Here is a 15,456-nt window from a genome sequence, read left to right as displayed (position 1 = left end):
GTGTTTTCCTGAGGCCAACCTAGCTATGGCCAAATAGATCCTTTTGTGAGTCCTAAGACCTCCAGCCTCTCAGTCCAGAATTCAGTCTTCCATTTGGGTCTAACCTCTTAATTGGGAGGCCAATGCTCTTCAAACCAATGGTCATGAGGTTGCACAAGCATTATCCTTTCAGTTCCCGATGAGGGGTTGAACTTAGGTCATCTACCTTCGGGCAGGTCCCACTGAAATGAAACCATTCCATCTCTGAATGTTGGCAATGCCAATGAATAAATTTTGCCCCATGTTACAGAGGCTGTACAATGGAGGAATTATTATTAATACATTTTTTGAACCTTTACTTAACTAGCCAAATTAGTTAAGAAAAAAAATCTCATTTACAATGATGGTCTAGGAACAGTGGGTTAACTGCCTTGTTCAGGGGTGGAACAACAGATTTTTATCTTGTCATCTCAGGGATTTGATCTAACAACCTTTTGGTTGCTTGCCCAACACTCTAACCAATAGGCTACCTGTGGCCCCACAAATTAAAAGAGAGCTATGATGCTGTGAAATCACATAGAGACAGACATTATGCTTCAAAGCAATGGTGAGACACATACTGTACTTCCAATTATTCTTTAGGATACCTGTCATTCTCGTTTCAAGCGAAACACTACATTTCGGGAAAATAAATGAAAGATGAGAGAAAAGGGTGTACTTATTCATACAAGGTTAAGAATACCCTGTCTTCCCCGCTGTCATTCAACGGACGGTTATAAATCTTAATGTTCTATGGCCGAGCTTTCTCAATAAATCCAGGCTGTCAAACAGTCTCTGTGGATCTGAAAACCACATTTTCCTTTTTATAACTTCCACATGTGAGGGCTTCTTGCTGTATAAAATCTATGAAATTATTCAACTTGTGGCCTTGACCACAGTGTCAGTTGGCCTATAATGTCACTGTTCTACTATTCTCAACACATGATGAGCAGTGAGCACTGATCGCAAGACTGCACTGCTTCTCCAAATATAGCATTCACCAAATATACAGTAGGTAATGGTGCAGGACTGCTAGAGAGAATGATGGCATACAGTACGTTACCAAGGAGACCAAAACATTGAGATGAGACTGAACAAATAGGGCTGCACTTAGAGTGCTGTAGTGAGAACCAGAGACAGACAGTTGGACCAACTTTTTTAATTTTGAATATTCTTCTAATTCTAGAAATTCAGTTACATTGCATTATCAAATAAACTTTCTCACCTTCAAAACATGCAGCAGCGTACACATGTGTTACTGTCCGTCTGTCCTTGAGATCTTCTATACATCTTATTATAGGCTGTTATTTATAGGCTGTTAATTATAGGCTGTATATAGGCAGTTTTTTAAGAATTTCATTGTAAGGAGGGAAACTACGAAGGTACAACAGATAACTATGGAGAGAACTCCACATTGTTAGCCTATTGGGACTGTGTCTATGTTCCCTAAACATAAGTTGCCAGGGCCCTCTGTTTTCTCAGCCCCATGTTCCCTTAGCCACATGTTTCCTCAGCCCCATGTTCCCTTAGCCACATGTTTCCTCAGCCCCATGTTCCCTCAGCCCCATGTTCCCTCAGCCACATGTTTCCTCAGCCCCATGTTCCCTCAGCCCCATGTTCCCTCTCAGCCCCATGTTTCCTCAGCCCCATGTTCCCTCAGCCCCATGTTCCCTCAGCCACATGTTTCCTCAGCCCCATGTTCCCTCAGCCCCATGTTCCCTCAGCCACATGTTTCCTCAGCCCCATGTTCCCTCAGCCCCATGTTCCCTCTCAGCCCCATGTTCCCTGGGCCCCATGTTTCCTGAGCCCCATGTTCCCTTAGCTACATGTTTCCTCAGCCCCATGTTCCCTCAGCCACATGTTTCCTCAGCCCCATGTTCCCTCAGCCACATGTTCCCTCTCAGCCCCATGTTCCCTTAGCCACATGTTTCCTCAGCCCCATGTTCCCTCAGCCACATGTTTCCTCAGCCCCATGTTCCCTCAGCCCCATGTTCCCTCTCAGCCCCATGTTCCCTTAGCCACATGTTCCTTCAGCCCCATGTTCCCTTAGCCACATGTTCCCTCTCAGCCCCATGTTCCCTTAGCCACATGTTTCCTCGGCCCCATGTTCCTTCGGCCCCATGTTCCTTCAGCCCCATGTTCCCTCTCAGCCCCATGCTTCCTCAGCCCCATGTTCCCTCAGCCCCAAGTTCCCTATTGAATATTCTCAATTCCTTCCATAAACCTGGGCATAGAAGCCTTTCATTGGGCAGGGGACATACCTGGAGGACAGGAGCACTCTTGAATGACGTCCCTGGCAGTGCGAAGTTTGGGCAGTGCTTTGGTCAGTCTCTGAAAGGGGACAACAAGAGCCACAGTGAATAATGTGAGATGTTAGATGTACAGTAGGGCCTGAAATTATTGACACCCTTGATAAAGATGAGCAAAAATGACTGTTTAAAATAAATAATGAAAATACTAAGCTATATTGTATGCAAAAAAAATATATATATATTATTTTATACTAATAGAATTGCTCAGAGAAAGAGATTGTGTTCAAGAAGTAGTATTGTTTTTTTATATTTAAAGGTAGGTGTCAAAATTATTGACACCGCTGTTTTCAATACCTTTCAATACATCATCTTATGAGAATAAAGGCACTGAGCTTTTTCTTAAAATGTTTTGTGAGTTGGAGAACCCATTGGGAGGGATCGTAGACCATTCCTCCATACAGAATCCTTCCAGATCCTTGATATCCTTCGTCTGCACTTCTGTTCTACACTCTTCACTTCAAACCATAGGTTTTCAATAGGTTTCAAGTCCAGAGACTGAGATGGCCATTACAAAATGCGGATTTTGTGTCCAATGAACCATTTCTTTGTAGATTTTGATGTGTGCTTGGGGTTATTGTTTTGCTGGAAGATCCACCTGCAGCCAAGTTTAAATCTCCATGCAGAGATAACTAGATTTTGGGCTTAAATGTCCAGGTACTGGGTAAAGTTCATGATGCCGTTGACCTTAACAAGGGCCCCAGGACCCGTGGAAGCAAAATAGCCCCATAACATCATAGATCCACCAACATATTTTACAGTAAGTATGGGGTTCTGTTCTGCTCATGCATTCTCATTTTGATGTCAAACCCACCACTGGTGTGCGTGGCCAAAGAGCTCTATTTTCATTTCATCACAAAAATGTAAACGCCCTACGGGACTCCCAATCACAGCCGGTTGTGATACAACCTGGAATTGAACCAGGGTCTGTAGTGACACTTCCAGTACTAAAATGTAGTGCCTGAGAGTGCTTTGCCACTAGGGAGCCCCTTGAATGTAAATACCTGCAGTTTGCTAAACAGCATTGGCACTTGGATTGGAACTGGTGCTTCAGTCAGATGACATGAAAATGGACTTCTACAGCAGATGAAGGGTATGAAAAGAATCTGGAGGGATTCTGTATGGAGGAATGGTCTAAGATCCCTCCCAATGTGTTCTCCAACTCATAAAACATTTTAGAAAAAGGCTCCCTACTTGGCCAGAATTGTCTGAATCAACGTTGTTTCTACTTCATTTCAACCCCCCAAAAATCAATATGATGACGTTGAATCAAAGTGGAAAACTAATTGGATTTGAAAATATTCATCAATGTAAGGACATTTAGTATTTTTTCACTCAACTGTTTACCTAAATCCAATAACATGGTGAAATGTTTGGTTGATTTCACGTTGAATTCACGTTAGTTGAGGACTCAACCAAATGGAAATCAAAACTATCAAAACTACTACTGAAGTCTGTGCCCTGTGGGTCAGTGCCATTATCCTCCTAAGGTGAGGTACTCAAAGGTATTGAAAACAGAGGTGTCAATAATTTTGACCCCTACCTTTATGAGAAAAATATATATTACTTGTTAAACAAAATCTATTTCACTGAGCAATTGTATTAGTAGAAATATTATTTGAAAAACAGAAAGGAAAACGCGGCACACTGCTGCTCATGCTCCCAGGTGATTTTATTTATAACAACGTTTCCACCCTTAGGTGTTCGTTCATCAGGCATCCATGACCTAAGGGTCAAACGTTGTTATTAATGACGTTGACACCTGGGAGCACGAGCAGCAGTGTGCGGTTTTCTATTAGTTTGCCTACAACTCCCGCACCTGCGGAAAGTACCTGGATGTGCGTATGTTCTTCAGATTTTGTATAAAATATAATTTCCCAATTTTTTGCAGCATAAAATACAGCTCAGGATATTTGTATTGTTTTTATATATACAGTCTGTTTTGCTCATCTTTATCAAGGGTGTCATTCCCACTGTAAGTGTAACCACCCATCGTGCATGTTAATTGTTCTTTAGTGGTAGTACAAGACAATCGTTTTTTAACGGATGTCAAATTGGACTCCAATTTACCGAATCAGTCTGAATTGAGGTGTCAAACAAGTAGTTAAGATAGATTAATTAGGCCATGTTCCTACATGGTGATCGGCTACAATGTTGTGATGAAATAGGCAACCTTAATGTAGGCTCATTCTAACGTGAGAGATAATCCTTTCAAAATATTGCATCTGATCTTGCATCACTGTCTGAAAGAGGTTCATTAAATCTTATTACACTTTAACGTCAACCTCACCTCGTGCACAAGTTTTTCAATGATATCCGGAAGACCAGGTACTGTTCCATTCTCATCGGAAGTGATCAGGGACATTCTCTCCATCTCCAAAATCTGCACTCTGTACTCCAGGTGAGATGTCCTGAAGTTTACCAAAAAACAAAACGCCATAGAACACACCGACAACATGACGCAAAATACGGTTGGCAGCCCGCCTAAACAATGTGAAACATTGGATTTGTGGCTGTTGTTGTTGATTGATTCCATGGTCTTTTCGTCAGATTTTGCTGGGGATCCCATCCTGGCATCTGCAGTAAAGTTATTTGTGCAAACTGCAAAAAATTAATAGTTAATGAATTATAGGCTATTTTCCTGTATGTCAAATTTCCTATTAGAAATATTTCGATTGTTGTAATCCCAGTTTGTTACTGTAGCGGAGCCATCACAAGAATGAATGTTTAATCTTTGCGCAACTGTGGATACATGAAGGGACGCAACAGCGTGCAGCAACAGCGTGCAACAACAGCTGCACGAGGACTTGTGTAGGCTACCGTTGCGCTCACGCGATTTGGACCAGTCACAGACATGATGCCAAATACCCTTTAAATCGTTCTTTATCGTTCTTTATCACTTTATCCACTCAATAAAAGGAGTTTGCCTAAGAATGCATCTCTCTGGTGAATACATGGATTGAAAACCAGAGTAATTAAACTCTTATTCTTACCCAATGAATTTTCCATAAAAAAAACAATAGCCTAGTGAAAACATTAATTGATTTTAGACATAAACATTTGACATAATACACAATACATTTCAGTGTTGTGTACTTTGAGAAAATAATTGAAATATGAAATTGGTATCACTTCATAACCATGAAAGGGGATGTAGCACTCAATGTTATTTATTCAAAGGTTGTTAAAACCAAAAATACATCTATTTCAAAATTTACAGAAAGCCAGAGAGGGCAAATGAATAAAACAATTATTCCCTCCTTATGTGGAGATCATGATTTATTCATCTCATGATCGCAACATAACAAAAGGTGTTTTGTTGAGATCATGAGATATACTCTATAAATAAGAGTGGAGGTATTGGTGATACATTGAGAACAGTGTCATGGTGGACCAAAGGCAGCAAGACTCCACACCGATCTAAAACCTTTGATTAGAGCACTTCTGTAGCCATGTGCTAATGTACAGGCCGGGGCCTTCTTATCAAAACTCCAGCAATAAAATGCAAACAATGACAAAATAAGGAAATACAAATTCCAAATAAACTGCACATGGTACAGTGTGTCTAGTCAGTGAGATGAATGGCAGAGCTGTCCTTCGACAACATTTTGCCCACCATTTGTGGGTAAAATTACAAAATAGACTGTAGCCTTCATGAAACTACAACACTTCACCTATTTTACTAGTTTCCTTTTTCTGTACTACTAGTTAATTGTTGTTTGTGACTGTGTTTTTGCTGCTGTTCACAAGCCAACATCCCTGTTAAAACTATTAAAGAGATTAAAATAAACTTTTATTGGTAGTTTGGTAAACTTTGGTAAACTTTAATTGGTAGTCTGCAACCACAGACCTCAGTGTTAACGTTCCACATTCAATCAATTTAAAATAGTAGTTCAACCACACTTTTACATGTCTTTAAAATTGGATTGTATTGGAGCCAAAACTGGAAGCCATCTATAGCTGACAGACATGGGTTAATCCCTTGTCAAAATAAATACGGAATGCGTTGATCCACCGTGGGCTCCTCAGCCATACCTCCTCAGCCATACTGTCAATCTATCACCAATACATCCAATATCACCAATACATGTTTTTGTGTTACATTCTGAATTCAAAATGGATTAAATGTATTTTTTTTTCTCACGCATCGACACACAATACGATAATGACAAAGTGAAAACATGTTTTTGGACATTTTTTATAATCTAATGACAATGAAATACAGGAATGTCTCATTTACATAAGTATTCACACCCCTTAGTCAAGACTTTGTAGAAGCACCTTTGGCAGTGATTACAGCTGGGAGAATTTCTGGGTAAGTATCTAAGGCTGTGTTTACACATGCAGCCCAATTCTTTTGACCAATCACATCAGATCTTTCTACATCAGAACTTTTTCAGAGCTGATCTGATTGGTCAAAACCCCAATGATAGAAAAAACTATCCGAAATTGGGCTGCCTGTCTAAACACAGCCAAAGACACGTGTCAAACTCATTCCATGGAGGGCCGAGTGTCTGCTGGGTTTTGCTCCTCCTTTGTAACTCAATAATGAATTAAGGTCACTAATTAGTAAAGAACTCCCCTCACCTGTCTAGGTCTTAATTGAAAGGAAAAAACTAAAACCCGCAGACACTAGGCCCTCCATGGAATGAGTTTGACACCCCTGCTCTAAGAGCTTTCCAGCACAGGAGGTTGGTGGGACCTTAATTGGGGAGAATGGGCTTGTGGTAATGACTGGAGTGGTATAAGTGGAATGGTATCAAATACATCAAACACATGGTTTCCAGGTGTTAGATGCCATTCCATCAGTTACGTTCCAGCAGCCTCCTGTGCTGGATTGTGCAACAGTCCATTATTCTTTTCAAAAATCTTCAAGCTCTGTCAAATTGTTTGTCGATCATTGCCTGACAACCATTTTCAAGTAGATTTAATTTCAAGTAGATTTAAGTCAAAACTGTAACTAGGCCACTCAGGAACGTTCACCGGCTTCTTAGTAAGCAACTCCAGTGTAGATTTGGCCTTGTATCTTAGGTTATTGTCATGCTGCAAGGTGAATGAATCTCCTGGTGTCTGGTGGAAAGCAGACTGAACCAGGTTTTCCTCTAGGATTTTACCTGTGTTTAACTCCATTCCGTTTCTTTTTTATCCTGAAAAACTCCCCGTTCCTTAACAATTACAAGTATACAGATACCACTGTGCTTGAAAATATGGAGAGTGGTACTCAGTAATGTGTTTTATTGGGTTTGCCCCAAATGTAACACTTTGTATTCTGGATAAATCTAAATGTAATACATGTTAAATGCAGGCTGTAACAACAACATGAGGAAAAAGTCAAGGGGTGTGAATACTTTCTGAAGGCAATGTATTCAAGGGGGGTTGTATTGCCATCTACTGGATGACTAGGACTACTACAAGCAGACCAACAGAACACATTCCCATCACTGTTTATCCTACTGACTTTAAACTACCAACAAATAATGTCTATCAATCAATAACAACAATTTTATGAGCAATATTTTTTCTTCCCATTAACGTCAATGTGGCTGACAATATTCTAAAAGCTAATCCATTAACCTGAAGTAAAGAAAGTGTTCATTTGTTGTGAAGAAACACATCGAAAATGGATATATCATGCTAAATAATTGTATTCACAAATCAACAGGGATCAACCGGAGTCAAGTTGTCTTAAACTTAGCTCAGTTGGTAGAGCATGGCACTTGCAATGCCAGGGTTGCTGGCTTGATTCCCATAGGGGACCAGTATGAAAATGTATGGTCTCATTACTGTAAGTTCCTCTGGATAAGAGTGGCTGCTAAATGACTAAAATGTAAAATAAATGCTTAGGAAACAGGCAGGTGAACACAATCTGTATGTAAATTAGTCAGATGTAATAATCTGATACAGCAGACTGATGCAGTCTATAGAAATCTCCCTTGGAGTAGAGAAATGTAGAGTGGTGGGCAGGGTTGGGGTCAATTCCAGTCAATTGAGGAAGTACACTGCTTTTTCAATTAAGAACATTTGGCGTACTTTCTGAATTGACTGGAATTGAAATGGAATTGACCCCAACCCTGCTAGTGTGTGCTGTAATCTTCAGGGTCACTTTTTCCCCTCCTTCCTTATGGAATGGAAGAATGGGTGCCAGATAGTCTCCTCCAGGGTGAGCCTCCTGGACACGTCATACTCCATCATACTGTGGATCAGGTCCAACAGCTAATCATGGTCTGAGTTCATGGAGGACATCTATTGCTACGGGGCCAACATAAACATAGTGGTACACATTAGAACTAGAATGTATTGCTACAGGGACAACAGAAATGTATTGGCACACATTAGAAACAGAATGTAATCTATGGTGACAACAGAAACGTATTGGTACATATTAGAAACAGAATGTATTGCTATGGGGACAACAGAAACGTATTGGTACATATTAGAAACAGAATGTATTGCTATGGGGACAACAGAAACGTATTGGTACATATTAGAAACAGAATGTATTGCTACGGGGACAACAGACACTTTTTAGTGTAAACAGCATCTTGTTGTATAGTATTTAATTTGACATGTGCAGATCAATTCTGAGGGTGTTCCAGTGATTGTATTGTAGTATTTCTGATTCGCAAAATGGTGCTAGTTGCTACTGAACTGACTGAAAAAAATACATAAACACAGGAAATATATATTTTAACACATTTTAAGGATAACACAATAAAGTCAGTGACTTATTTCTATTGTGTTCTCTAAACTGCATGGTACATGTCATATACAGTGTATTTGGAAAGTACTCAGACCCCTTGACTTTTTCCACATTTTGTTATGTTACAGCCTTGTTCAAAAATTTATACAAATATTTTTTCACTCAACAATCTCAACACAATACCCCATAATGACAAATCGAAAAAACAGGTTTTTATACATTTTTGCTAATTTATTAAAAACAAAAACCAGAAATACCTTATTTAAATACAGTAACAGTCAAAAGTTTGGACACACCTACTCATTCCAGGGTTTTCTTTATTTTTACTATTTTCTAAATTGTAGAATAATAGTGAAGATAACAAAACTATGAAATAGCACACATTGAATCATGTAGTAACCAAAAAAGTGTTGAACAAATAAAAATATATTTTATATTTAGATTCTTCAAAGTAGCCACCCTTTGCCTTGACACCTTTGCAAACTCTTGGCATTCTCTCAACCAGTTTCATGAGGTAGTCACCTGGAATGCATTTCAATTAACAAATGTGCCTTGTTAAAAGTTAATTTATAGAATTGATTTCCTTCTTAAATGCATTTGAGCCAATCAGTTGTGTTGTGACAAGGTAGGGGTGGTATACAGAAGATAGCCCTGAAAAGAAACCACTACTAAAGGACTCCAATAAGAAGAAGACTTGCTTGGGCCAAGAAACATGAGCAATGGACATTAGACTGGTGGAAATCTGTCCTTTGATCTGATGAGTCCAAATTTGAAATGTTTGGTTCCAACCACTGTGTCTTTGTGAGACGCAGAGTAGGTGAACGGATGATCTCTGCATGTGTAGTTCCCACCGTGAAGCATGGAGAAGGAGATGTGATGGTGTGGGGGTGCTTTGCTGGTGACACTGTCAGTGATGTATTTAGAATTCAAGGCACACTTAACCAGCATGGCTACCACAGCATTCTGCAGCGATACGCCATCCCATCTGGTTTGTGCTTAGTGTGACTATCATTTGTTTTTCAACAGTACAATGACCCAAAACCTCCAGACTGTGTAAGGGCTGTTTGACCAGCAAGAAGAGTAATGGACTGCTGCATCAGATGACCTGGCCTACACAATCACCCGACCTCAACCCAATTGAGATGGTTTGGGATGAGTTGGACAGGAAGTCGGGAAAAAAAGTAGCCAACAAGTGCTCAGGATATGTGGGAACTCCTTCAAGACTGTTGGAAAAGCATTCCAGGTGAAGCTGGTTGAGAGAATGCCAAGAGTGGGCAAAGCTGTCATCAAGGCAAAGGGTGGCTATTTTGAAGAATCTAAAATATAATTTGTTTAACACTTTTTTGGATACAACATGATTCCATATGTGTAATTTTATAGTTTTGATGTCTTCACTATTATTCTACAATGTAGAAAATAGTACAAATAAAGACTGTTTTCCACATTTCCACATTTAAACCCATATTTTTGTTGGGCACAAAATTACCTCCATACTTCCATTCGTTTGTATGGGTTACCTTCAGGCGAGAGCAAAACGAAGAACACCATCATGTTCGTGAGCGTCTCTCCTTTCCATAGAGTGGCCATAATAGTTTATAGGCCAAACCGTTTGGACGCTACAGACATTTCCGTGAGAAAACCGATGGGCAAGAAAACTTTGATGGGGTTGGGGGCCACAAAAAAAACAGAACTCATCATGAGAGGCCGCAGTGGCTCGTGGGTCTGCAAAACCTTCATGACACCAAAGAGAAAACATTTATGTTTTAAATTGAATTTACTGCAGTTCTACACGTCTTGCCATGGGGCGGAGGCAAATGTTTGCAGTTTTTAATATAACTGATGATCAATGGCTGCCAGTTGCCCATCTGTGATGTAGCCATATTGACTGGGTAGGGCTGTTCTGATCTTTCTACTGACACTTCATAGTCAGATTGGATGATACTCGTGATCAGAACAACAGAACTGGTTTAAAATACCTAAATAGAGGATGATAATATACCTAATCGTCTCCCTGTTCGTTTCTAGACCGGGAAAGCCTCCGATCAGCAGCAGCAGACGTACACTATGTGTGTCTTCTCAAAACTTGCAACGGCCAGACGATTTACCATTTTGGCATTGTGCTCCGTGTCATAGTGGGAACTGAAAAAGAGAATGTTCTCCAGCTTCAGGTCAGTGTTGGTCAGTTTATTTCCATTGAGAACAATAAAACAAAAATGAGTGTAGGTGTTAACATAGTTACATTTGTTCCTACATTCCAATTTACATAAAATAAAACTAGCTATCATCCAATGGTATAGTGCACATATTGCTAGTTACAATGATGTTACAATTAAGATAATTACTATTAGGCTATTCAAATTCCAAGACAGTTGATGTTCAATGTTCAACTAAATAAACAGGAATACAACTTCACATTTCCATGTTGCTTTTTCTAACACATCAAGCTGTATATTTTATTTATTTAACCTTTATTTAACTAGGCAAGTCAGTTAAAAACCAATTCTTATTTTCAATGATGGCCTAGGAACAGTCGGTTAACTGCCTTGCTCAGGAGCAGAACGACAGATTGTTTTTCATCTTGTCAGCTTGGGGATTCAACCCTGCAACCTTTCAGTTACTAGTCCAACACTCTAACCACTAGGCTACCTGCCGCCCCAACTAGGGCTACCTGCCGTAACCATAATGTGTGTTACAGAAGAAAAACATGGTAACACATGACTCTCACAACAGAAGTTCTTTCAAGAAATTAGAAGCGCAGTAGGACAGCATCCACAATTTAAATGGCTGAGTTTTATGGAGCACAGCATCTAATATTTGTGCTGAAATTAATATCTCAATCTTAGCTTTCACTGATTGTTAAAAAAAAGATAATAAAATAATAATAATAACAATTATAATAACATTAAAAAAAGATAATATATATAAATATACTCATAATAAAATAAATACAAATAATAATAATAATAATAATAATAAAGCATAGCACTGTTTTGACTAACTAGACCAGTTCCTGTCACGATTGCCGTTGGTAATGGAGGACCAAAACGCAGCAGGTATGTGTACGCTCATCTTGACATTTATTAACTCTGAATGAACACACCAAACAACAAAACGAAACGAACTTACGAACAACGAAACAGTCTTGAAAGGCTCACTCGGCAAAACAAGAAACAATCTCCCACAAACACACAGACAAACACACCCAACTAATATAGGACTTCCAATCAAAGGCAACACCACACAGCTTCCTTCAATTGGAAGTCCACCCCAATTAACTCTACATAGAAACAGACTACCTAGACTAAACATAGAATTACATAAACATAGATCATAAACCAAAAACCCGGAAATACTAAATCAAACGCCCTTTTACCAAAACACCACCCCGAACCACATAAAACAAATACCCTCTGCCACGTCCTGACCAAACTACAATAACAATTAACCCTTATACCGGCCAGGACGTGACAGTTCCAAATAACTATGCAAGTTCAAATAACCCCAATAACAAAATTATCAATCGTACATGATTACTGTTCTACTATACTATCAAACAAATCCACAGAGTTAGAGAGGGAGTGATGAGAGTACCATATCAAGTCAGAGCACCCCCTGGCTGTGGGAGCGGTGTGGTATGCAACTGCTCTGGTGGCTCCGGCCACTGCGTGTGGAGGATTTGCTGTAGTGGTGCAAGTCTCTGTTCCTCCGCTCCTTGCACAGCTCACCCTTTGCACCATCTCTGACTCTCTTGCTCCACACTGGGCTCGCTGGCTCCACACTGGGCACGCCGGCCCTCCGCACACAACCTGGAAACTACAAGGTCCTGTTCATTGTCAAGTAAGAGACCTTGCTTAAAAAAAACTTTCCATGCTGTGTAATTGAATGGACAATAACGTTTTCTAATCGAATTCTAATCTTGAAAAATGAGAACTCACTATTTCCAGATAGTCATTTAGTCTTGACACACAAACATATTGACCAGACGTGACTCGGCTGATGCCAAAGACAGTTTATGGACATGGGGAAGTAAATGTGCTGGCAGAGTTTCCCTCTATTTTATAAAAATGGTTACAGCTCTACTCAGAGGTCTGCTTTTCAACAGAGCCGGTTCAAGTGTAAACAGAGATGTACATTTAAATGCTGGTAATATACACTACATGGCCAAAAGTATGTGGACACTCCTTCAAATTAGTGGATTCGGCTATTTCAGCTATACCCGTTGCTGACAGGTGTATACAATTGAGCAAAACGCCATGCAATCTCCATAGACAAACATTTGCAGTGGAATGGCCTTACTGAAGAGCTCAGTAGTTTTCAACGTGGCACTGTCCTAGGATCCCACCTCAGTTCGTCAATTTTCTGCCCTGCTAGAGCTGTCCTGGTCAACTGTAAGTGCTGTTATTGTGAAGTGAAAACATCTAGGAGCAACAACAGCTCAGCAGCCAAGTGGTAGGCAAAACAAGCTCACAGAACTGGACCGCCGAGTGCTGAAGCACATAGCGCATAAAAATCATCTGTCCTCGGTTGCAACACTCACTGTTCCAAACTGCCTCTGGAAGCAATGCAGCACAAGAACTATTCGTCGGAATCTTCATGAAATGGGTTTCATTGGCTGAGCAGCCGCACAGAAGCCTAAGATCGCCATGCGCAATGCCAAGCGTCGGCTGGAGTGGTGTAAAGCTTGCCGCCATTGCACTCTGGAGCAGTGGAAATGCGTTCTCTGAAGTGATGAATCACGCTTTACCATCTGGCAGTCCGACGGACAAATCTGGGTTTGGCAAATGCCAGGAGAACATTAACTGCCCGAATGCATAGTGTCAACTGTGAAGTTTGATGGAGGAGGAATAATGGTCTGGGGCTGTTTTTCATGGTTCAGGCTAGGCCCCTTAGTTCCAGTAAAGGGAAATCTTACCCCTACAGCATATAATGACATTCTAGTCGATTCTGTGTTTCCAAATTTGTGGCAATAGTTTGGGGAAGGCACTTTCCTGTTTCAGCATGACAATGCCCTTGTACACAAAGCGAGGTCCATACAGAAATGGTTTGTTGAGATTGGTGTGGAAGAACTTGACTGGCCTGCAGAGAGCCCTGATCTCAACCTCATCGAACACCTTTGGTATGAATTGGAACACCGACTGCGAGTAGTGCCCGACCTCACTAATGCTCTTGTATCTGAATGGAAGCAAGTCCCCGCAGCAATGTTCCAACATCTAGTTGAAAGCATTCCCAGAAGAGTGGAGGCTGTTATAGCAGCAAAGGGGGACAAACTCCATATTAATGCCCATGATTTTGGAATGAGATGTTTGACAAGCAGGTGTCCACATACTTTTGGCCATGTAGTGTACCTTTAGACTGTTTTACACATCTGTGAATTGCTCAGCTTCTGATCTATACTGAACAAAAATATGAATGCAACATGCAACAATTTCAACGAATTTACTGAGTTACAGTTCATATAAAGAAATCAGTCAATTTAAATAAATGAATCAGGCCCTAATCTATGAATTCCACTTGACTGGGCTGGGGCACAGCCAAAGGCCTACCCACTTGGGAGCCAGGCCCAGCCAAGCAGAATTAGTTTTACCCCACAAAAGGGCTTTATTACAGACAGAAATAGTCCTCAGTTTCATCAGCTGTCCGCTTGGCTGGTCTCAGATGATCCCGTAGGTGAAGAAACTGGATGTGGAGGTCCTGGGGTGGTGGTTACACTGCGGTTGTGAGGCCGGTTGGACGTACTGCTAAATCCTCGAAAATGACATTGGAGGCGGCTTGTGGTAGACAAATTAACATTAAACTCTCTGGCAACAACTCTGGTGAACATTCCTGCAGTCAACATTCCAATTGAACTCTCCCTCAAAACTTGAGACATCTGTGGCGTTTTGTTGTGTGACAAAACTGCACATTTAAGAGTGGCCTTTTATTGTCCTCAGCACAAGGTGTAGCTGTGTAATGACCATGCTGTTTAATCAGCTTCTTGATATGCCACACCTGTCAGGTGGATGGATTATCTTGAGGAGCAATTCTCACTAACAGGGATGTAAGCAAATTTGTGCACAAAGACAATTCTGTTTGTCAATGTCGTGCAGTTTTGTTTTGGTTCATTTGGAAAACCCTGAGTATGGTTCAAAATCTAACATCAGGAAATATAGCTGAGTTATTGGAGCAAATTGTTTAATTCATTTCAATGCGAGGTCAATTTCAGTTTGACCACTTAGCCTACACTTCATCACTTGGTGAGACTGACCTCTTTACCCCAAAGAAAGTGGAAGGGAAGATAGCTAAAGGCATGTGTGGTAATGTAAATGGAAACCACTAGCAGCACCTCTTAAACCGACAGTTCCATGTCAGTAAAGAGTAGAATATGGGGTGAAAACGAGAAGTGGTGGAGTGGGGTCGGGTGGGGTGGGATGGGATGGGAGGAGTGACTGC

At 40.6% G+C, this 15,456-nt stretch overlaps 1 protein-coding gene across 2 annotated transcripts in view; it reads right to left on the bottom strand.

Moving 5' to 3' along the window:
• The window catches only part of LOC106563761 (collagen alpha-1(XXIII) chain), a 106,828-nt gene extending 101,707 nt beyond the window's left edge, over positions 1-5,121 (bottom strand). The window contains exons 1-2 of one of the 2 annotated variants that reach the window (XM_045690155.1): positions 4,618-5,121; positions 2,280-2,349 (exon numbers count right to left, since the gene is read on the bottom strand). In XM_045690155.1, the coding sequence (XP_045546111.1) occupies positions 2,280-2,349; positions 4,618-4,896 (349 nt within the window). In that variant the 5' untranslated portion in view covers positions 4,897-5,121. The remainder of the gene's footprint in view (positions 1-2,279; positions 2,350-4,617) is intronic. The other variant, XM_045690154.1, reaches the window with a different exon arrangement.
• Between the last annotated feature and the right edge of the window lie 10,335 nt (positions 5,122-15,456).

This window comes from Salmo salar, chromosome ssa11 (assembly GCF_905237065.1).
Source record: "Salmo salar chromosome ssa11, Ssal_v3.1, whole genome shotgun sequence".
NCBI lineage: Eukaryota > Metazoa > Chordata > Actinopteri > Salmoniformes > Salmonidae > Salmo > Salmo salar.
The sequence above is the reverse complement of the archived record's forward strand: the minus strand, read 5'-3'. Positions and strand labels throughout refer to the sequence as shown.